This window comes from Hemitrygon akajei, chromosome 25, assembly GCF_048418815.1.
Source record: "Hemitrygon akajei chromosome 25, sHemAka1.3, whole genome shotgun sequence".
Lineage (NCBI taxonomy): Eukaryota > Metazoa > Chordata > Chondrichthyes > Myliobatiformes > Dasyatidae > Hemitrygon > Hemitrygon akajei.
This window is the reverse complement of record NC_133148.1, coordinates 29156157-29180330: the sequence shown is the minus strand read 5'-3', so window position 1 is coordinate 29180330 and position 24174 is coordinate 29156157. Positions and strand designations below refer to the sequence as shown.

Below are 24174 nucleotides of genomic sequence, written 5' to 3'. Positions count from 1 at the left end.
TTTCACTGATAACAATCAGGATGGTCGTTTTCATCTTTGGCATGGAGAACTCGACACCCGTTTTTTCTGAAAACTAGCTGAAATGTGGACTCATCTGACCACAGCACACGGTTCCACAGTCTTTCGGTCCATCTGAGATGAGCTCGGGCCCAGAGAACTCGCCAGCATTTCTGCATAGAGTTGATGCATGGCTTCCTCCTTGCGTAATACAGTTTCAAGTTGCATTTCTGGATGCAGCGACGGACTGTGTTAAGTGACAATGGTTTTCCGAAGTACTCCTGAGCCCAGGTGGCTATAATTGTCACAGTAGCATGACGGTTTCTTAGGCAGTGCCACCTGAGGGCTCGAAGATCACGCACATTCAACAGTGGTTTCCAACCTTGCCCTTTACGCACTGAGATGTCTCTGAATTCTCTGAATCTTTTCACAATATTATGTACTGTAGATGTTGAAAGACCTAAATTCTCTGCAATCTTGCATTGGGAAATGTTTCTTTTGAACTGACTAACAATTCTGTCACGAATTTTGGCACAAAGGGGTGAGCCACGACCCATCCTTGCTTGCAAAGACTGAGCCTTGATGGATGCTACTTTTATACCCAGTCATGATACCTCACCTGCTACCAATTGGCCTGCTTAATGTGGAGTCTTCCAAACTAGTGTTACTTGAATATTCTGTGCACTTTTCAATCTTATTTTAACTCTGTCCCAACTTTTGTTGAGTGTGTTGCAGCCATCAAATTTTAAATTTGTGTATATTTACACAATACAATTAAGTTGGTCAGTAAAACTATTGAAACTCTTTTCTTTGTACTTTTGTCAGTTAAATAAAGGGTCTCGTGAATTAACATATCACAGATTTTTGTTTTTATTGCATTTTGGAAAATATCCCAACTTTTCTGGAAATGGGGTTTGTATAAACCTTTCAAAGTTCTTTATTATTTTCCAGCCTGTCGCTCCTTTCCTGATATCCATTGCTAAATCAAAACAATTTGGAAAAACCCAACAGGTCATTCAGTATCTGTAGAGAGAGAAGCAGAGTTAATATTTCAGTTGGTGTATGTATGAACTCAAGTTCAAGGTCCAGTTCAAGGTTACAGTTATTCAGCCGTTAACGTGTATACTGCCAAATGAAGCAATGTTCCTCCGGACCAAGGTGCTCAACACAATACATATAACTCAGACATATAACACATAAAGTAATATCACAAATAAATAATAAGATACAAGTTAAAAAGGAAACAAAGGTTCATTTTATTGTCAAAGTATGCATGTACAATACAACACTGATATTCGTATTCTCCAGATAGCCATGAAAAACCACAGTTGTTCAAAACAAAAGCCATCACTTCCCCCCCCACCAACAGAAGAAAGAAAAAGAAACAAAACTCGCAAACCCCCAAAACCCCTCCCCTCCCTTCCACAAAAAAACCATCAGATTGCCCACACCCCCAAAAACCCAAATCTCCAACCCCTCCCCTCGCAAAAAAACAGCGACGATAACATCAAATCCCTGACCACCTCCTCGCAGAAAAAAACAGCGACAATAGCGTCAAAACCCCCACGCAGAAAACCACCAAAAAGAAAGTCAGACCCCAAATCCTCCTTCACATAAAAAAGTAACAGATCGCCCACCTGCCAATCGGCAACAAGCAAGTAAAACACCGGAAACTGACCAATAGAAAATACAATCCAATAGTCACATGAATCTCAGAATACCGGAAACATGTAATGATCTTTCGAGAATCACTAGATTCTGGAATGGTTCTAGAGGACTGGAAATTCACTCTTTGAGAAGTGAGGGAGGCAAAAGAAATGAAATGATAGGCCAGTTAGCCTGACTTCAGGGGTTGGAAAGATATCGCAATCCATTATTAAGGATGAGGAGTCAGGGTTCTTGCAGGCACATGATAAAGTAGGTCAAAATCAGCATGGTTTCCTTAAGGGGAAATTTTGCCTGACAAAGTTATTTGAATTTTTTGAGGAAATAATATTCAGGATAGACAAAGGAGAGTCAGTGGATGTTGTTTATTTGGATTTTCAGAAGGCCTTTGACAAGGTACCGCACATAAAACTGCTTAACAAGATGAGAGCTCATGGTATTACAGGGGGAAACAGCATGGGCAGAAGACTGGCTGACTAGCAGGAGGCGAAGAGTGGGAATAAAGGGGCCCTCTTCCAGTTGGCTGCCGGTGATTGAAAGTGTGCCGCAGGAGTCAGTGCTGGGACCACTTCTTCCCACATTATATGTCAATGACTTGGATGAAGGAATTGATGGCCTTGTGGTCAAGTTTGTGGATGATAGGTGAGGAGGGCAAATAGTGTTGAGAAAGCAAGGTGTCTGTAGCATGATTTAGACAGATTGGGGGAATGGGTGAAGAAGGGGCAGATGGAATACGGTGTAGGGAAGAACATTGTCAAGCACGTTGGCAGAAGGAACATGGGCGTAGACTGTTTTCTAAATGGGGAGGAAATTCAAAAACCAGAAGTTCAAAGTGACTTGGGAGTCCTCGTGCAAGATTCACTAAAGGTTAACTTGCAGATGGAGAAGCTAGCATTCATTTCAGGAGAACTAGAACACAAAAGCAAGGACATAATGCTGAGGCTTCATAAGGCATTGGTCAGACCACACTTGGGAGCAGTTTTGGGTCACTTATCTAAGAAAAGACGTGCGAGCATTGGAAAGAGTCCAGAGGAGGTTCGCAAGAACGACCTCAGGACTGAAACGGTTAACGTATGAAGAACGCCTGATGGCTCTGGGTCTCTACTCGCTGGAGTTTAGGAAAATGGGAGGGGGGCACAGGGGATGTCAGTGAAACCTGTCAAATATTGAACGGCCTAGATAGAGTGGAGGTGGAGAAGATGTTTCCTATAGCGGGGGGAGTGTCGGACCAGAAGGAACAGCCTCAAAATAGAGGGATGCCCATTTAGCAGAGTTGAGGAAAAATTTCTTTAGCCAGAGGGTGGTGAATCTGTGGAATTCATTGCCATGTACAGCTGTGAAGCCCAAGTCTTTGGTTATATTTAAGGCACAGGTTGATAGGCTGCTGATTAATCAGCTTTTTTTTTTGCTTTTTTTTGTTCTTATTTAGTTTAGCGGGGTTTTTTCCCCTTTATATAAATAAAATTTTCCAGTCTTTTGTTTTACGGTTTGTTAAGAGTTGTGTTTTCTAAAATTATACTGTATATATAACAGCGTAACATTATACCTATTTGATTTTGACAATATATACTTTATTGCTGTTTATATGTCTTTTGTATTATCTGTTTGCTGAACTTCTCTGATTTGTATATTTTTTTTACTGGAAATCAATAAAAAGATTGAAAAATGAAATGATTAATCAGGGAGTCAAAGGTTACGGGGAGAAGACAGGAGAATGGGGTTGAGAGGGATGATAAATCAGCCATGATGGAATGGCGGAGCAGACTCGATGGGTCCAATGGCCGAATTCTTGTCCTATGTCTTATGGTCCTCTCAGCAGACTTGGCAATCATTCGCAGGGACTTGCAATTCCTCCAAATCTTCGAATTATCTCCAGCTAGAAATCCTTCCAGGAGATCAGCAGCTCTATCAACCCCAGCTCCGGGGTTCGAGGCTAGAACTTATACCTCCCATTGGTGCCCATTACCAAGTCTGTAAGCTACGCCCAGCTCTCTGTAACTTTGGCTTGGACCCTGGGGTAACCATGTGTCTGACGTGCTGTGACAGCCTCGCCCCCGCCACCCACTCACTCACCTCTCCGTCCTCCCCGCAGGGTCTCTGACCTCTTCCTCGCCGAGTCAGGGAGGAGCTGACGCCGCCGAGGACATGACTGCCGTAAGTAACGGCCGCCGATCGCTGGGTGGCCTCTGCTCTGGTGTTTTGCTGCGCTCCTTCAGCATGTGGGCACCGCTGGCAAGCCCAGCCTCTGCCCGTCCTCGGGTTCCCCAGGAAGCTGGCGCTAGTCTCCCCGAACAGCTTGAAGCCAAGCGAGTGGCATGCCAGCGCATCTTAGGATGCAGCTAAAGCATTAAATGCATTGGTGTGAGCCTGGATCCGCCCGTGGTCCCCGTGCAGGTAAGATCAGCGGCAACGTCTCCATAGATCCCTTAAGTTGACGGGATGGTTAAGAAGGCCTACGGTGTGTTGCCTTCACTAGTCGGGCGGTTAAGTTCAAGAGCCGCGAGGTAACGTTGCAGCTCTGTAAAACCCTGGGTAGACCACATTTGGTGAGTTCTGGTCGCCTCATCATGGGAAGAACGTGGAAGCTGAGAGAGGGTGCAGAGCAGATTTGCCAGGACGCCGCCTGGATTAGACAACCTGTCCCATGAGGAAGGGCTGAACCAGCTAGGACCTTTCTCTTTGGAGCTAAGGAGGACGAGAGGGGACTTGATAGAGGTGTACAAGATGCTAAGAGACATAGACAACTAGACTTCTTTCCAAGGTGGTAATGGCTAACAGCAGAGAACGTAACTTTAAAGTGTTTGGAGGAAAATGTAGGGGGGATGTCAGAGGTAGGTGTTTTTACATTCAGAGGGTTGTAATTGAATAGAACTCCCTACTAGATGGAGGCAGATGCACAAGGGGCATTTAGGAGATGCTTAGTTAGCCACGTGGATGAAAGAAAAATGGAGGCCCACGTGGGAGGGGAAGGTTAGATTGATCTTGGACTAGGTTAAAAGGTCAGCACAACATGATGGGCTGAAGGGCCTGTTCTGCACTGGATGCTCTGTGTTTCTCTTCCCATAGGAGCTGTTCCTCCTTGTATGCATTTTTCCAGATGCATTTAAAGGGAACGAGTTTACGAGCAGGGAGGGTGGGATTTGACCCCTCCCTGTGAAGTGCCTGCTGTTTCTCGAGGACCCTTTTGTTGTACCCGAGGGAGGGGGCGAGGTCCCAGCCTGGTCTGGGCCAGTATCAGAGGGGGAGAGTGAGGAACCAACCCAGGATTGGGAACATCAGCCTACCCCACTGAACTAGGGATGGGATTCCTCCACGCCATCTCCCGCGCAAGGGGTAAAAACAATGTTAGAAACAGTCAGCAGGTCAGGCAGCATCTGTGGAGGCAGAAACCAAGCTCAGAGACCTTTCAGAGCTGGTGCGTTTGATTTACTTATTGCAGGGCACAATTCCAAGAAGACCACAACTTTGTCATAGGATCTGGAGGCTTGTGTGCCTCAATGATCCAGAGAGCTATGTTGGCTGGAGTCAGGGCTTTGTGCTTTGGCTCTTGGTAGGGTCACCCATGCCAAACAGGTCAAAGGGCAGAGGCCAGACTAAGAGTGTCCACCAGTCCTCCAGATTGGGAAAGCAACCCTGACTGGGAAAAGAAAATTGCTGTGAAAACAGCGATGAGGATTCCTTCCATTTAGCCGAAGATAGACAGACGTCACCGGTACAGAGACCTGGGTTTAATCCTGATCTCTGGTGCTCTCTGTGTGGAGTTTGCATGCACTCCCTGTGACCACGTGTTTCCTCCCCCACCACCCCAATTGCTCCAGTTTCCCCCCACATCCCAAAGACTTGCAGGACAGTAGCCTAATTGGACACTGTAAATTGCACCCCCAGTGTGTAACTAAGTGGTAGACTCTGGGTTGAGTTGATGGGGGTTTGGGGAGGGCAGTTACAGAGAAAATTAGTGGGGGGGGGTGAGGATACTCTATGGGCCAGCATGACCTAGATGGGCTGAATGGCCTATAATCATAAAACCAGATGAAATATGGACAAGAAAAGAGCTGCTTTAGAGCAAAACGCTCTCAAAGTCAAAGTGCCTCCTGAACTGGAATTAGAGGGAACGTGGTGAAAGTTCTCCACGTGTCGGGGAAGATGGCTGAGAATTTGGTTAAAAAAAAGCTTCTGTATGTCGAGAAGCTCTTTGATAAATGGTAATTGATAGTTAATTTTAAATCTGAGATACTTCTACGAAGTAAAAGTTCAGGTGGGGGGGGGTGGCAGGCGGTGGACTGGGGTCACCGGTCAGCATCTGCTCACTGAATGAGCCGTGGACCGCTAGAGTGAGGAGCAATTCAATCCCAGAATGCTCCTCCTAATCCCCAACACACATCAGCCGTCCGGAGCAACGAGTCACGTGACCCGCGCTGCATGTGATTGGGTACGTTAAGTTTATTTAATTGAGAAACGGTGCAAAAATAGGCCCCTCTGGCCCACTGCCCAGCAACCCCTAATTTAATCCTAGCTTAACCATGGGACAATTTACAATGACCAATTGACCTACCAACCAGTACGTCTTTGGACTGTGGGAGGAAACCGGAGCGCCCGAAGGAAACCCACGCGGTCACGTGGAGAACATACAAACTTCCGCTGGAGTTGAACTCCGAACTCCCGAGCTGTAGTAGCGTCACAGCAACCATCGTGCTCCCGTGTTGCTAGGCTGCCACGTAGCCCCAATGATGCTGGGCGAGGAGGCAAATTCTCTTTCTACATCGTGTTCCTCCAAATGGGAGGGGGAGGGAGTGTGAGGGGAAGGGGAGGGGGTGAGGGAGTGTGGGTAGAGGGGATGGAAGTGCGAGGGGAAAGGGGAGGGGTGTGAGGGGAGGGGGAGGCAGCGTGAGGAGATGGTGCGAGGCGATGGGGAGGGACTGTGGGTAAAGATAGGGATGGGAGCAAGTGGGGGAGGGAGTGTGAGGGGAGGGGGAAGTGAGTGAGTGGAGAGGGGTTGGGAGTGTGAGGGGAGAGGGGGAGGGTCTGTGACGGGAGGGAGGAATGTGTGTGAGAGGATGGGGAGAGAGAGTGTGAGGGGAGGGGGAGGGAGTATGAATAGAGATGTGGATGGGAGTGTGAGGGGAGAGGGGAAGGGTGTATGAGGTGAAAGGGGGAGGGAGTGTGAGGGGAGGGAATGTAAAGGGGAGAGGGATGGGAGTGTGAGTAGAGGGAGAGGGAGTGTGAGGAGAGAGGGTAAGGGAATGTGAGGGGGGAGATCACGTTGAGGGGTTTGGGACAGGGAATGGGGAGGGAGAATGAAAGTGGAGGGGGTGTGGGAGGGTGAAGGAGCATGAGGAGGGAGTATAAATGTTTAGAGCGAGGAGGAGCGAGTGCGAAGGGTTAAGGTGAGGGTGGGTGGGATCTGGGAGCACGATTATGAGGTGGAACGTCAGCCACTGGGAGCTGGAAAAGATGACGAATGGTGAATGGGGATTGGGAGGGACAGAGAGGGAAGAGAGGGACCATGAGGGATCAGGAATGACAGAGAGACATTGGGCAGACAATGGAAAGTGAGGCATGCGGGGGACAGGATAAAAGGTGAGAAATAAAGACGGAGAGCAGGGGGTAAGAAAGTTGGAGGTAGAAGGGGGAGTAGGGAATGAGGAAAAATTACAGAGGGGCAGGCGGGCGGAGGAGAGGAGGGAAGGGAATTGAGAGGTCGTGGAGGGAGGATACAAGATCATGACCATTAGACATAGCAGCAGACTTGAGCCATTCAGCCCATCGAGTCTGTCCCGCCATTCAATCGAGACCGGATTAATATCCCTCACAGTCCCAACGGAGGGGAGAGGGGTGCTGGAGGGGAGGGAGGGGATGGGAACAGAGAGCTTAGAGAGGATGAGGAGGGGGAACCAGAAATAGAGGGAGGGAGGGAGAGGAAACTGGAATGAGGTGTCTGGGAGGGGGCAGGAGATGAGGGTAAAGAGAGAGGGCAACAGAGGAGGGGGCGTTGGGGACTGAGAGGGTGGACACTGGGGAATGAAGGAGGCTGGTGGAGTGAGGAGGAGGGTGATAGGAGACACTGATGCATAGGAGTGGAAACGTGGGGCCCACGTCCAGGCGTTGGAGCCCGTGGCCCGGACCCCGTACCCGCCTCTCCGACGGTCTTCATTTGCTCTTTCAGGCACACACGGACAGCGAGTCGTCGTCCAACAGCAGGAAGGAGATGCTCCCGAAACACATCACCATCGTCACCAGCGAATCGTCCTCCAGCTGCTACATCAGGTCTCCGGTCTCCGATGAATTCTGGCTCAGCCACACCGAGGCAGACACGCCACACGGCCAGGTAACCAGCCGCCGACGTCCCGCCCGTGCCCGCCACCTTCCTCCCCAACACAGTGTGGCCCTCCCACCTCAGCAGGCCCGGGTCAGGGCGAGTCCAGATCTCCAGGCCCCTTCACACCACGTTGGAATGAGGGTCAGAGAGGCTGCTTCCTGGACGATGCTGTAAGGCCCAGGTGGCATGGGGGAGAACGTTCTGTAGTAGTGACGAGGAGGAGGAAGCCATTCAGCCCATCAATCTACAGCCAGCCCCTTGAATTCCCTTTTAACACACAGCATAGAACAGTACAGCACAGGAGCAGGCCCCCCCGGCCCACAATGTGTGTGCCGTAACGTGATGCTGATTTAAAGTAAATCTCTTCAGGCTGCACACAGTCCCTGTTTCCACCTTCCCTGCACACCCATTTGTCTGCCCAACAGCTCCTTAAATGCCCCTGTCGGATCGGCCCCCGGCGGCCACCAAAATCACCCAGCGTGTCTCCCTTCACTTCTAGCAACACACACAAAATGCTGGAAGAACTCAGCGGGTCAGGCAGCCTCGACAGAAACGAATAAGCCGTCGGCGTTCTGGGCCGAGGCCCTTCTTCGAGATTGGGGGTGGGGGGGGGGGGAAGGTGCCAGAATAAAACGTGGGGGGAGAGGGGAAGCTGGAAGGTGATGGGTGAAGCCAGTGTTTGGGAAATGTGAAGGGCGGGACAAGAAGGATTCTAATAGGAGAGGAGAGTGAACCATAGGAGGAGGGAGTGGGAAGAGAGAGGAGGCCAGAGTGGAGAATAGAGGAAGCGGGGAGGAGGAGGGAATTTTTTTACCGGAAAGAGAAATAGACAATCATGCCATCATTGTCTATGATGTCTACTTTAACCTCAGGTCGGAGGTTATATAAGGTGATTTCCTCCACACTGAGGCATGTCTTCTAGAGTTTGACATTACCCCCCACCCCCCACCCCAGAAAAAGGCTCGGACTGTCTACTCTATCCCTGCCTCCCATAATTTTATAAACTTTTGACAGGTCTCCCCTCAGCCTCCGACAATCCAATAAGAACAACCCAAGTTTCAACAGTTCATTGGCTCAGTTTGGTGTCAGAGAATGTATACACCCTGAAATTCTTACTCTTCACAGACATCCACGAAAAAATATCCAAAGAATGATTGACAGGAAAAAACCTTAATCCCCAGAGACCCCTCCTCCCTCCCACACCCCTCCCCACATGGCCTTCTCGTCCCTCGGCCTGTCAAAGTCCTCAAGTCACCCGGAATTGTGGGATTTTAATAACCATATAACAATTACAGCTTGGAAACAGACCATCTCGGCCCTTCTAGTCCGTGCCGAACGCTTACTCACACCTAGTCCCACTGACCTGCACTCAGCCCATAACCCTCCATTCCTTTCCTGTCCATATACCTATCCAATTTTACTTTAAATGACAATACCGAACCTGCCTCTACCACTTCTACTGGAAGCTCGTTCCACACATGTTCAGACAGCTTCTTCATTCAGACCTCAACTGATAACAGTGGCCTATTTAACTACATGTAGTGATTCTACCTCAGATGCCCCTGTGATAGAGAATGCCCCAGGTTCTCCTCATCCCCAGTGCCAAATGGCCTCCCCTGCTCCTTGCCATAGCGATCTCTGGTCCAGGACACCACCGTCACCGGAACTTCTGTTTCTAGTCCTTCCTGTCCCATCTCATTCGTCTGAACTCCAGGTATCAACTAAGCCCATCTCATCATGTCAACCCTCCGATCCCGGGAAATAGAGTGGTGACATTTCACTGAGCTCCCGCTGTACAAAGAAGATACACATAGGAACAGAACTGGGCCATTCAGCCATCGATTTCACCCCACCACGCGATCACAGCTGATCCACTTCCCCTCTCAACCTCTCTCCCACCCCAACCCCGATGCGTACACCAGTCAAAAACCTACCAGCCTTCATTGCAAATAACCCGGTGATCTGGCCTCGACAGCCAGTGGTGCCGATGAACTCCACAGGTTTCTCCAGAGCACGCCTTTCCGCAAGTAGATGCCACGCATGGTCCTGTACGATTGTCAATGGAGATCCCTCTCACTGTGAAGCCCGTTGTACTAATGGCCGCTTCAGTCACCCGTTGCCTCGCCTGCAGGCAAGTGGGCGCTTGTCCAGTCCCAGGTTCAGTGTCCTTTCGTCCCTGACGTGGATCTCAGAGAGGCTGTGTGGCTGAGTACTCCAGTCAATTGTATCCAGACACACACACACACACAAACACACACTCACACACAGAAACACACAAAAACACACACACTCACACTCTCACACACAAACACACACAGAAACACACACTCACACACACAAACACACAAAAACACAAACACACACTCACACACACACTCACACAGAAACACACACTCACACACACACACACACTCACACAGAAACACACACACAGAAACACACACTCACCTGCTTACATGCAGATACACACTTGTACACACAGATGGACAAAAAAAAGCCTACACTCTTCTACACACAGTCACACACCTACACACAGACATACACACAGAGACACACCTCTACAGACAGGCATACACACAGATAGACACACACCTATAGTCACATATCTCAACACACACACACACACCTCCTCAGACAGACATGCACACGGAGAGATGCACACCTACACAGACATACACACACGAGGAAATCTGCAGATGCTGGAAATTCAAGCAACACACACAAAATGCTGGTGGAACACAGCAGGCCGGGCAGTATCTATAGGGAGAAGCACTGTCGACGTTTCGGGCCGAGACCCGTCGTCAGGACTCAAGAAGAGTCTCGGCCCGAAACATCGACAGTGCTTCTGCCTATAGATGCTGCCTGGCCTGCTGCGTTCTACCAGCATCTTGTGTGTGTTGCAGACATACACACAGATGGACAAAAAATCTATATACGCACACTGGAGACACACACACACAAATATATATAGACGCACAGACAGACAGACTCACACACACGTTGCATACACACATAAACTTCCCAACCTGAAGAAAACTTGAAAATCCCCCGGGGCACCCACAACCACATGGCTTCAAGAGGAGATGGGTGATGGTGTCTCTGACCACAACAGGATGGTGTGGAGGCCAGTGCTGGACATTCTGCACCCCTGCCCACACCTCCCCCGTGCCAACCCGTGGGACGGGTCCCGTTTCTCACCGGTTCTAGCTGTGGCACTGCGTGCAGGCAGGGCAGCTTTCGGTTTACAGCGATTATCCCTCGTCTTTATGGCGTCAGGGGGCACAATGCAATGACAGCGCTGGCGACCCATGTTTAATCCGTGTCACCGTCTGTAAAAGACCGTGGCGTTTGTACGTTCTGTGTGGAGTTCCTCGGGGCACTCAGGATTCCAGCCACATTCCAAAGACATTAGTAGGCTAATTGCTCACATGGGTGCAATTAAGCGGCGTGAGTTTGTTGAGCCGAAAGGGCCTGTTACAGTGCTGGATCTCCAAATAATTAACAGACAAACCTACAGAATGCACACAAAATGCTGGAGGAACTCAGCAGGCCAGGCAGCGTCCGTGGAAAAGAGTAAACAGTCGACATTTCAGTTCCTCGAGCATTTTCAGAGTGTCTGTGTTGCTTGGATTTCCAGCGTCTGCAGGATTTTCTCTTGTTTGAGACAAACCTGCTGATTGAAGGACCCCCAGGGTCGAACACTGCAAAGCTCGGTGGCATTTGAGGGTGTTGGGCCTGAGGAAAAAGGAAGTTGCCCCAGGAGATTAAAACATGAGCAGGAAGTTTATGGGTATATGGGCACTTGTACTGTGACCGGCCTGCAGTGCTGCTGTTTAGATTTAACGGTCAGAAATAGTGAGATGCTCTCTTAGATTTTGCTTGCTATATTCAAGGATTTAATACATCAATCAATCAATCAACTTGCCCGTTTTGCCGCGGGCATTTGGGGCAGCGATGAAGGTTTCAACTCTATCTGTCCTTGGCCACGCAGAAGTAGAAGGATTCTTCATTGCAATTTCTGTAATGGTTTTGTTTGACCAGTCAGGGTCACCAACCCTGGAGGACCGGTGGACCACTCTTATCTGGCCTCTGCCCTTTGACCTGTGAAAGCCCCGCTGCTTTGCTTGGGCCGTGTGACGCACTCCGGTCCCGCCAAACCTGTGTGATTGGGAGGGCTCTCCCACCCCAAACCCCGGTTTGTGTAGATGCTGTGTAATTTCCTACCCTGTTACAGCTCAGTGCCAAGAAATAACAGACAGCACACTACACACGATTAAAGGAATTATAATTATGAATCTTAATTCATAATTGAGCAGGAATTTAAGGTGGGGGGATATATGGAAGGCAGGGTTTAAGGGTCGGCATAACATTGTGGGCCAAAGGGCCTGTATTGTGCTGTACTATTCTACATTCTATGTTCTATTAACTAAAGGATTAGTAAAGAGAAAAATAAAATAAAAACAAAATGGCTCATTATAATTTAAAAAGTCAGATAGGCACGAGTTGGGAGCTCAACTTCTTCCCAAAAGTCATATTCACAGATCCGCAGTAGACCTTGGCACCTTGCTCCATCGAATCTTAGTCCCCAACCGGGTCAAATCCTACAACCGGTTCTCCCCAGTGTCTTTTCTCTTCCTCTCCCGCCAAACAAAGACCCCAGCTCCACTCCGGAGTCAGGCACACAACGCAAAAACGCACTCCCCTCACTGGGCAGTTCCCATTCCAGAGCACCCGTTATCTCCAACCATAACCCAAACACAGCAGCTACTGAAAGACAGTGAAACCTGTCCCAGGCTCTTACACCTTTCTGGCACTGGTGACCCTACCAAGGGCCAAAGCACCAGGCCCTGACTCCAGCCAACGTAGCTCTCCATGTCGTTGAGGCACGTGACCCTCCAAACCCTACAAGGTTGTGGTCCTCCTTTGAGCAACTCTAAATCAAGCGCATACACACACAGGCAGAGAAACACACAACCTGACACATACACAGTCAGACACGGACACAGTTACAGAAATGCAGATGTGCTGTCACGGTGATAGACCCACACCCAATGATACAAGACGATAAGGGGCTGAAGAAAGCTTTTGGCACACTGGCCTTCATCAATCAGGACATTGAGTATAGAAGTAGGGAGACCGTGGTGTCATTGTGCAAGACGTTGGTGAGACCACGCCAATTGTGTTCAGATTTGGCCACCCTGCTTTACTTGCTTATTGCCCATTACACCACTGGCGTTTAGGACAGCAATGAAGGTCCTCCAGCTCTGTCCATGCTGTCACACACAGATGTACCAAGAGCCAAGCACCAGACCCCGACTCCAGCCAACGTAGCTCTCTGGGTCACCGAGGCTCGCGAGCCTGCAAACCCAACGGCAAGGTGGCCGTCCTCTTGGTGGCAGCCCGCTATAGGAAAGATGGCGTTAAGCTGGGAAGAGTGCGGGCAAGATTGACACTGATTTAGTCAGCACTCAAGGGACTGAGTTGGACAGGCTAGGATTTTATTCCTCGGAGTGTAGGAGACTGGGAGGAGATCTTATCACCGTTGTGAGCCATGTCGTGTGACGTAGGCAATCATGGTCCCATTACCATGATTGTTTTAGAAGTTGTTATTGTACCTGGATAGGAAAGGGTTAATACAGGGGTTCCCAACCTTTTTTTGTGCCATGGAACAATACCATTGAACAAGGGGTTCGTGGACCCCAGGTTGGGAATCCCTGGTTTGAAAGGTTATGGGCCAACTACTAGGAAATGAGACTGGCTTGGATGAGTCATTGGGGTCAGCACAGACCAGTCGGGCCGAAGAGCCTGTTTCCTTACTGTACCTCTCTCTCTGTCACACACACACAGTAACATGAACAAAGTCACCAGAGAGACACTGATGTTAGAGGATACTAAGTGTTTCGTTCAACAAAACAAGCAGCAGGCATCACATTGAGACCCTATCAGAGGAAGAAATTACATGATAGCTTATATACTAAAGATCAAAGGACAATTCTATATTTACAATGTATCTACAGTGCTTCCTTTGAATTACACGTACAACTTTCACACCTCCTTCTTCACACACACAGTCCAGGCACCCAAATTGAATGTTAATCAGCATTGTCTGGTTTTCAATCAACTGCAGTTCACAACTCCAGGATCCTCTTGTCCAGAGCTGCATTTCGAATTTAACCTACAGTCCGCGCTCAGCTCTAAAGATCGGTCGATGAAGTTAATATCTTGCTCTATACCCTAAGTCCCTGACAACACGACGACCTCACACAGTCACTGGGACACACGCGTTGTTGATGCTCCTCATCCTGGTACGGTTCAGCGTCTTGCTCACAATGCTTCTCTCCTCCACTTGGGAAAATGAAATGCAGATGAGGATTTTGGACCTGGTTTATTATTGTCACAGTGAAAAGTTCGCCTTGCATACAGATCAGATCATTACACCGTGCATTGAGGTTAGACCAAGGTAAAACAGTAACAATACAAAATAAAGTGTAAACTCCACCGAAAAGGTGCAGTGCAGGAGGACAATAAAGTGCAAGACCGTAACGAGGTAGATTGTGAGGTCAAGCGTCCATCTTATTGTTCAAGAGTCTGGTAACAGTGGGATAGAAGCTGTCCTTCACCCTGGTAATATCTTCTTGCATCTTGTGCACAATGAGGCACCCTCAAGGTGGAGGAGCAACACCTTATATTCCATCTGGGTAGCCTCCAACCTGATGGCATGAATATCGATTTCTCCTTCTGGTAAAAAAAAATCCCTTTCCCATCTCCTCTTCTATTCCCCACTCTGGCCTCCTCTTCTCACCTGCCTATCATCTCTACCTAGTGCCTCTCCTCCTTCCCTTTCTCCCATGGTCCACTCTCCTCTCCTATCAGACTCCTCCTTCTCCAGACCTTGACCTTTCCCAGCCACCTGGCTTCACCTATCACCTTCTAACTACCCTCCTTCCCCTCTCCCCACTATTTTATTCTGGCATCTCCCCGCCCCCTTCCTTTCCAGTCCTGAAGCAGGGTCACAGCTCAAAACGTCGACTGCTTGTTCGTTTCTGTGGACGCTGCCTGACCTGCTGAGCTCCTCCAGCATTTTGTTTGTGTTGCCTTGTATCTTCTGCCCAAAGGTGGGATGGGAGGAGAGAGAATGCCTTTGATTATGTTAGCTGCTTTACTGAGTCAGTGAGGAGTACAGGCAGAGTTCGTAGAGGAGAGGCTGTTTCCTGTACTGGGACCTCCTCGCAGAACACCTCCATTCAATGGTCAATGGTTCAATTCAATGTTTGAGAACTCGTACAGTATATGACCTGAAATTCTTACTCTTCACAGACATCCATGAAACAGAAGGGAAAAAATCCCAAAGAGTGAATTACAGAAAAACGTTAGAACCCCAAAGCACCCATCACTCTTCCCATGCACAATCACCAGCATGGCAACAATCCACCCCCTACCCTACCTGTTGTAGCAAAAAGCATCAGTACCCCCCTACCACCCCCCAGGCAAGCAGTGACAAGCTCCCAGTGACCATGATCGAGAGTCCATCAAAAACAACTGTCCATCCCAACAGGCTATCTCTTTCTAAACAGAGATATCGCTCCTTCCACAGCGAGGGGGGGGGGGGGCAATGCTGTTTCGATGTTACAATCTGCACCACCTGTTGTGATGGAAGTGAGACAGATTCTTTAGGTCTCAAAGGCAAGGGCTCTGGACACACCGTTTTAATAAGAAGGAGTTTATTTACAAGGGGAGAAGAGCTTGGGAACAACACAAGCGGCTACAATATTTGCACCAACGCGCTTAGAATAGACGAGCGTTGGAAAAGTCGGGTCAGCAGTACAATACACAGGAAAACGGTGTGGGGACAGAGTACAGGTACACATATAAGCAAGGGAAAAGTAACTACGATACTTTCCCCCCTTGACTACGGGCAGGCATGGCTCTCAGCTACAGGGACAACAATAAACGCCCCCACAAACCTATTCAATGCACGGCTCACCACGTGTCTCCAGCGCTGTTCTGCAGTCTTCAGCCTGGAGTGAAGCAGGGTGGTCCCTCGAGGATGGCAAAAAGAGAGCGAGCCAAGCACATGAAGCACCCTTAATCGGTCAGGGGGCTGGAGGGTCCAGCCCAGGTGATTCACCGGTGGGGAGAGCCAACGGTTTGGTGATAGACGGGTTAATCCAATTAAGGTGGCCAATGGTTAAGTGTGCATTGATTAGTTGGGAGGGGTGAAATGTTGACTGGCGGGTGGTGTGACCTCCGACCAGCTAAGGGCAGTGCTGTCACGTGACAGGCAGGTGGTGTGACCTCCGACCAGGTGAGGGCAGTGCTGTCACGTGACAGGCAGGTGGTGTGACCTCCGACCAGCTGAGGGCAGTGCTGTCACGTGACAGGCAGGTGGTGTGACCTCCGACCAGGTGAGGGCAGTGCTGTCACGTGACAGGCAGGACTCTCTGGATACACCATCTCTTATTCAAGTTCCCCTGACTCAAGGATCAGCAAACTCTCTCACCATTGAAAGAGAGAGTGGAGAGGCCTCCGACAGCCATCTCGACGATTCGATCTCCTGCGTCGCCTCAGTCACAAGCGTGACTCTGAGCTTCCAACCTCTTTAGTTCCCCAGCCCATTCCTACTCAGGCTCACCTGTCCTGCACTATTCCAATGTGGACCAAAGTGAGATAAAAGAAAACCTCACATTTTGACTCAGCATGTTACAAACATCCTGACTCACCACTGAATTCGACCACCTCTTGGCCCTGGCACAGTTGGTTTCTGTCCTCTGATACCCTTGCGTTCCACCTGCCTCCTCTCTGGCCCTGGCCTGCCACACCTTGTGTTATTTACTAGCCTCCAAGAGAGTCCACATACCTGCCCTTCACACCATCAGCGACTGGGGATCACCACTAAAGCCTCCTTAAATTCCGCAGGTCAGAGGCTGGGTAATTTCAGGAGACTGCCTCCTCAAAGTCTCCTACAGGATTTCTTCCCACAGTCCCAAGTTCCTCCTGCAAAATTTTTGTTATGCTACACTTCAAATGTTCTTATTAGACATAAAACACTAAGGAACAACTTTTAAAGAATTACAATAAAAGCGAGTCTTTTTTTTTTGAGATTTCTGAAAATACTCAGCAACCTATACACCTGTTCATCCCCCCTCTGACCTGCTGTGTCTGTTTCCATTATCTGCAGTTTTATTCATTACCAGAGTTCTTCCACCCTCCCCCAACTATTTGTCGTGTAAAAAAATAGAAGCCGGCCATTCAGTCCCTTTGGCCTGTTCTAGCACTCAATAAGAGGGGGGGGGTCTGTCAGAGTGGCCCCAGTGGTAGAGGATCAAATGGCTTCACACTGTAGTTTGATGGTCTGCCTGCCGGTGGCGCTGTTGAGAGGGTCAGTAATGGCTCACCATTGCCACCTGCTGGTATTTGTTAGTACTGCCGGCATCAAAGTTCAAAGTCCATTTTACAATCAGAGTACGTCACCACTTAGAAGCCTGAGATTCCATTTTTTGCAGGCATAGTCAGCAAATCTGTAGAATAGTAACTATAACAGGGTCAGTGAAAGATCAACCAGAGTGCAGAAGACAACAAACTAATGCAAATATATATAAATAGCAATAAATAACGAGAACATGAGATAACAGATTCAGATTCAGTTTATTTGTCATTTAGAAACCACAAATGCAATGCAGTTAAAAAATGAGACAACGATCCTCCAGAATGATATCACAAAAGCATACGACAAAACAGACTACACCAGAAAATCCACATAACGTTTGGCAATCCCCAATCCAGAGTCCGGAGAGGCTGCTGCGTATTAATATCGCGCTACCATCTTAGCGCATTCCCCGGAAAGGAGCTCCAATCCCACCAGACAAAACAAGACCAAAAACTAAAGCTACAAGACCTGCACAAAACCACATAGTTACAACATATAGTTACAACAGTGCAAACAATAGCATAATTGATTAAAAAAAAGACCATGGGCACAGTAAAAATAGTCCAAAGATGTTAAAAGACTATAAGTTCAAAAGAAATCACCACACAGTTTCCACAAGTCCCCAGGGTCCCGACAGACTCGCCATCCCATGCCGGCAGCCGAAGGGAATAACCCCGCTATGGACTTCCACGGTGCCGCCCGACTCAGCCTCGCAGACACAGCACACAATGAAAGCGACCTGACCGCAGCTGACTCCGAGTCCGTCGAAACTCTGAGCCGACGCCCATCCCCTCCGGCACAGCTTCTCCGAGCACCATCCTCTGCCGAGCGTATGAAGACGGCCCCGCCAACGGCCATCGGCAACGCGACCCCGAGGACTGGGGGCCTGTTCTTCCCAGCAGAGTCCCGGACCTCACAGCAGCAGCAGCAACGAAGAGGGTCTTCCTGGAGATTTCCCGATGTTCCTCCGTGCTCCCACGTCCGTTTTCAATCGATTATGATTGCGCACATTACCCCACTCCACAAATAACGAGATAAAGAGTCCTTAAAGTGAGATCATTAGTTGTGGGAATGTCTCAATGGATGGGTGAGTATAGGTACTCACTTCTGTTCAAGAGCCTGATGGTTGAGGGGTAATAACTGTTCTTGAACCTGGTGGTGCGAGTCCTGAGGCTCCTGTACCTTCTTCCTGATGGCAGCAGCAAGAAAAAAGCACGGCCTGGGTGGTGGGGGTCCCTGATGATGGATGCTGCTTTCCTGTAACAGCGTTTCATGTCAATAGCTCAATGCAGGCCGAATCTGCTACAGGGTTTGTAGGATTTTCCATTCTTAGACATCATTGTTTCCATACCAGGCCGTGATGCACACAGACGTGCACGCAGAATCGAAACCCAGATTGAATATTGAATACAAGGCCGAGAGTGGGACCCGGCACGGTTCGCAATGATGAAACTGCATCATAAGGCGGTCTTGAAAAAAATTATTAGAGTCACGGAATTAAATAGCAGCAGAAGAAAGACATGTGACTGCAGATGATGGAACACGGGGCGACACACAGAGGGCTGGAGGAGTTCAGTGAACAGTTTCCCTTTAGGACCTAATCTATCTCAGACACCCTTAGTGCAATCTGCAAACTCTGTATCTACTTTAGATCATTATTCCTTTTCTCTACTCCTTACTTTTTGGGCAGTTGATGGTTTAATGGTTCAGCAGGTAGTACTGCTGTCCCACAGTGACCCCGGGACAATCTGACCGCCAGTGTTTGAGTCTCAGAAGCAGGCCATTTGGCCCATCATGACCACACCAGCCCATGGGGACCCATCTGTAATAGTCCTGTTTTTCAGCACTTGGCCAGCAGCTTTCTGTATCTAGGCAATTCAAGTGCCTACTTCGACCGTAAGACCATACGGAGCAGAATTAGGTCATTTGGCCAATCGAGTCTGCTCCACCATTTCATCATGGCTGATCCATTTCCCCTCTCAGCCCCGTCTCCCACTTTCTCCCCCGTCCCTTCACGCCCTGACCAGTCAAGAATCCATCAGCCTCTGCCTTAAATAGGCCCAATGACTTGGCCTCCACAGCCGCCTGTGGATTCCACAAATTTGTCATTCCCTCCCTGCTCAGAAACAGAACCAGGTATTGATACTGACATATCTTGTGAAATTTGTTGTTTCATGGCAGCAGTGTGTAGCAAACATAGAAAATAGGAATTTTTTTAAAAAGTAGTGTGTTACTTTTCATGGGATCAATGTCCATTTAGAAATCTGATGGCAGAGGGGAAGAAGCTGTTCCTGAATTGCTGAATGTGTGCCTTCAGGCTTCTGTACCTCCTTCCTGATGGTAGCAATGAGAAGATAGATAGAGATAGATAGATAGATAGATAGATACTTTATTCATCCCCATGGGGAAATTCAACTTTTTTCCAATGTCCCATACACTTGTTGTAGCAAAACTAATTACATACAATACTTAACTCAGTAAAAAATATGATATGCATCTAAATCACTATCTCAAAAAGCATTAATAATAGCTTTTAAAAAGTTCTTAAGTCCTGGCAGTTGAATTGTAAAGCCTAATGGCATTGGGGAGTATTGACCTCTTCATCCTGTCTGAGGAGCATTGCATCGATAGTAACCTGTCGCTGAAACTGCTTCTCTGTCTCTGGATGGTGCTATGTAGAGGATGTTCAGAGGGTATGTCCTGGGTGATGGGGGTCCTGCTGTCAGTATCTCTGGCAAAAGTGTTTCAGGTTGAAAAGGGACTCTCACAGGTCCCCTCTAAATGTCTTCCACCTTGCCCCAAATCCATCGCCTCTGCTTTTATTGCCTCAGACATAGGTACAGTCTGCCCTGCCTGTCTGTATGCCTCACAGACTGATCTACCTCAATCACGCCCCTTTTCACTCACCTGTGCCCCAGACAGAACAGGCCCAGCCTCTCCACTCCGTCCTTGGAGAATCTCATCAGCTTCTCCAGCGCCACCTCAACGTGGAGCCTGCACGTTCTCCCTGTGTTTCCTCCGCGAGCTCTGGTTCCAACTATGTCCCAGGAATGTGCAGGTTTGCTGGGTTAATTGGCCATTGTAAATTGCTCCTAGTGTGTGAATTGAAGGGGGGGAGGGGGGGAAAGATAAGGTTACAGGGAAATAATTGGGGAATGATATTAAGAGACCATAAGACATGGGGGCAGAAGTGGGCCGTTCGGCCCATCGAGTTTGCTCCGCCAGTCACGGGCTGATCCAATTCTTCCAGTCATCCCCACTTCCCTACTTTCACCCCATACCCTTTGATGCCCTGGCTGATCAAAAGCCTATCTACCTCTGCCTTGAGAGCTGGCGTTGACTTAATGGGCCAAAAGGCCTCCTATATTGTGAGAGAAACTGAGAATTTACCATGTAGTAGTAACGTTTTTCCTCTGTGTTCTCTTAAACCACCAAGCCTGTGGTCCACCGAGAAGCTTCCAGCTCAGGTTTCCCTAGAGGCAGAGCAACATGTTCCACGGTGGACGCAGGGGGTGGCCATCTGGCAGTGAGGGGCAGGAAGGCAACTCCCCTGCCTGGTGGAGTTGAGGGGATTGTGGGCCCGGGAGCTTGGTCCTGCCTTCAAGGCGCAGCCTGAGCAGTGTGCAAGGAGAGAGGGGGAAGTTGAGGTCCGTGGGCTGTCTGTGAGCTGTGATGGATCACGCCCGGTCTATCCCTTCTGGGCTCCATCAAGGGCTGGTATTTAAATTCTCTCACTGGAAACATTAAACATGGGAGAAAATATCTCAGCCTGTCCTGCTAAGCACGTCCCACCCGCCTATGGGTAACACAGAAGGCGAAGAAACGCCATTCCTGAGGAAGGGTCTTGGCCCGAAACATCAACTGCCTATTCAATTCCACGGATGTCGCCTGACCTGCTGAGCTGCTCCAGCAGTTTGTGTGCGTTCCTTATCCTTCAACTGCCCTCCTTAACCCAATTGAAGAGACGAACCTACCCTCACAGCAACCTGGACCTCACCCTCTCACAGATATTCCCTTTGTCCTATCCACTCCCGACAATTTCAGTGCAGCTTTAAACTAACCGACCATACTCCCTTTCCTACCTGGCACTTTAACACAGTTTTTGTCTCCACAGGTATTGCATGACCCTCTGAGTATTTCTCACATGTTATTCTTGATCCAAATTCTCAGTTTTTTAAAAAAATATATTTCCATTTAATATCTAGAGACTTTTAGTTTGAGACGGGGCATTAGAGAGTGGTTGCATTGCGTTTGGCCTTCTCCCGAATGCGTGGGGCGGATCACCGCAGGCATCAACGCTTGCCAGTGCGAGTTGACCGCAGGAGGCAGTCTCTGCCTGTCTGCTGGTTTGCCGAACCACCTTTCCCTACTGGTGATCTGGCACTGTAGAACAGGAAGGGCCCTTAAGGCTCAAAACCTGGGCCACTCAGTCCGAATACTCCATGCTAGCTCATGATGGGGCAAGCTAGTCAGCCACGTTCAATCGTGCTACCCTCTTGAACCCAGCCACTGCCTGGGGCACCCAGGGTGCTGTGGGGTGAAGGTGGGTGAGATGGAGTTGGGAGTTGATTGGGATCAATGCCTGGTTGAGTCCCGCCGAAGGTTTCGAGGCCCGAAACGTCGACGGTACTTTTTTCCAGAGACGCTGCCCGGCCTGCTGAGTCCCTCCGGCGACTTGAGTGTGTCGCTCGGATTCCCAGCGTCAGCAGATTGCTGAATGGGATGGGGTGGGATCACTTTCCGAGGGGCAGGCGTAGAGTGGATGAGCTGGACTGCTTTCCGGGGCAGGGAGGGGGTGCAGTGGGCGACGACACCTACCCCACCACCCCCTCACTTTCTCCCCCTCACCACCCCTACTCACTCACCTCACCCCTAACCCCTCCACCCCACCGCACCCTAACCCCTCGTCCAGTGGAAGTGGTCAGGACCTGCCGCTGTGCTCTGTGCCCCCCAGGTCCCCGGCAGGACGTCCCGGCCCGACGAGGAGGAGGAGCTGGAGGCCATCAACCCGTGCAAGGAGCCGTGGGTGGCCAAGGGCTACGAGGACTACCGCAGGGCCGCCCTGCACGGCGCCCCGGGCGAGCGGGACAAGCCGGAGCTGAGCGTGCACTTCGCCAAGGGCGAGGCGGGGGAGTGCGCCGGCGGCCTGGCCGAGCGCCCGGCGCGGGAACCCCGGGGCTCGCCGGCCTGCCGGGTCCGCGGGGCCGCCGCCGCCGCCGCCGCCTCGCCCTGCCTGAAGAAGGCGGGCGCCTCGGCCTCGGCCTCGGCCTCGGCCGCCGCCGCCGGCACCGCCGAGGAGGACGCCGCCCCGTCGCGCTGCGTCTACTGCCGCGGCGTGTTCCGCGACCGGGAGAACGGGCGGGGCCGCTGCCAGGACGCGCCCGACCCCGGGCAGCGCTGCGTGCACCAGCTGAGCTGCATGTGGTGCGCCGAGAGCCTGCTCTACCACTGCATGGCCGACTCGGAGGGCGACTACTCGGACCCCTGCTCCTGCGACACCAGCAGCCGCCACTTCTGCGCCCGCTGGCTGGCGCTGGCCGCCCTCTCCCTCCTCGCCCCCTGCATGTGCTGCTACCTCCCGCTGCAGGCCTGCCACCGCTGCGGCGAGCGCTGGGGCTGCTGCGGGGGCAAACACAAGGCCGTGCGCTGAGCGGCCGCCCGGGCAGAGCGGGCTCCAACAAGGCGAAGCGAAGCGGGCGCTTTGGGCGGCGGCGGCCGCCGCCCCGCGGAGACGTCTGGACGGCTGTGCGTCTGTCTCACCTCAGCCAGTCTTTACTGACCCGGGCACCGGAGAGGGCAGCGTTGGTTTGACTGCACCCCTCGTCCATGGGACACCGGGGGCTAACTTTAGAAGTCAGTCTGTCTTGTGTGATGCACTTAAATAAGGTGGTACCTTGTCATTAGAAGTCAGTTCCCCCCTCACAAACTGACCCCTACCCACCCAGGGTCCGACTGATGGGCCAGCTCAGAATCTGATTTAATCCCCCCACCCCCTTGATTTGTACCTGGTGAAATTGTTCTAATGGATAGCCCGGTTTTGGGAGGTCCTGGTTTCCTCCACTGCTACAGTAACGTGAGCTCGGGGAAGAGTTCTGTGGAATCCTTTTCCTCGTTTATATACTTGCGGTTCATCTATCTTTGTACAGCAAATCAGTGTGGGCAACAGTGTTCCCTCGTCCAGTGGTTTGGGTCCCGCTCCAGGATCGCGGGCTCTCTCCCATTGTACATACCCACCACCTGGCCCGCCTCTTGCGTGAAGGTGCTTTATCTTGGTCTCCCTCCCTCCCTCCGGCAGGCACGCCTACCTCTCTGCCTTCCCCCCCCTCCCTTCACACGTGCCCTAAGGTCTGCCCCCTCGTCTGCAATCTGCAATCGAAGACCGGCGTGCAAGCTCAGTAGTCCCTCCACTCGTCCCACCCACTTTACACCGTGGTCCGCGTGGCGGATTTCCGCAGTGGCCAGAACTGTTCAACTTCCGCTGGAAGTGACGGTGTGGGATGGTGAATGTACCCTTCTTACTCCTCGCCCACGCTCAGTATCAAATTTAATATCACAGTAGGATTTGCTGTTTGGGGGCAGCAGTTAGAAAATATAAATTACAATAATAAATATGTATATATATATATATAAAATTAAATAAGTAATGCAAAGAGAACGAAAAACCATTGGGGTTGTTCACATGGGGTTCAACCTTCGCCCATTCCTTGTGAGGTGGCATACATTGGGATCTAACTCTACCCCTTCTTTGTGAGGTAGTATGCATGGATTC

General features: G+C 50.3%; 1 protein-coding gene across 1 annotated transcript in view; it reads left to right on the top strand.

Moving 5' to 3' along the window:
- spred3 (sprouty related EVH1 domain containing 3) overlaps positions 1 to 23141 on the top strand; it is a 93149-nt gene extending 70008 nt beyond the window's left edge. Inside the window, exons 4-6 of the mRNA XM_073029270.1 lie at positions 3755 to 3816; positions 7826 to 7987; positions 22360 to 23141. Of these exons, the coding sequence (XP_072885371.1) occupies positions 3755 to 3816; positions 7826 to 7987; positions 22360 to 23055 (920 nt within the window). The 3' untranslated portion in view covers positions 23056 to 23141. The remainder of the gene's footprint in view (positions 1 to 3754; positions 3817 to 7825; positions 7988 to 22359) is intronic.
- Positions 23142 to 24174: the final 1033 nt, after the last annotated feature.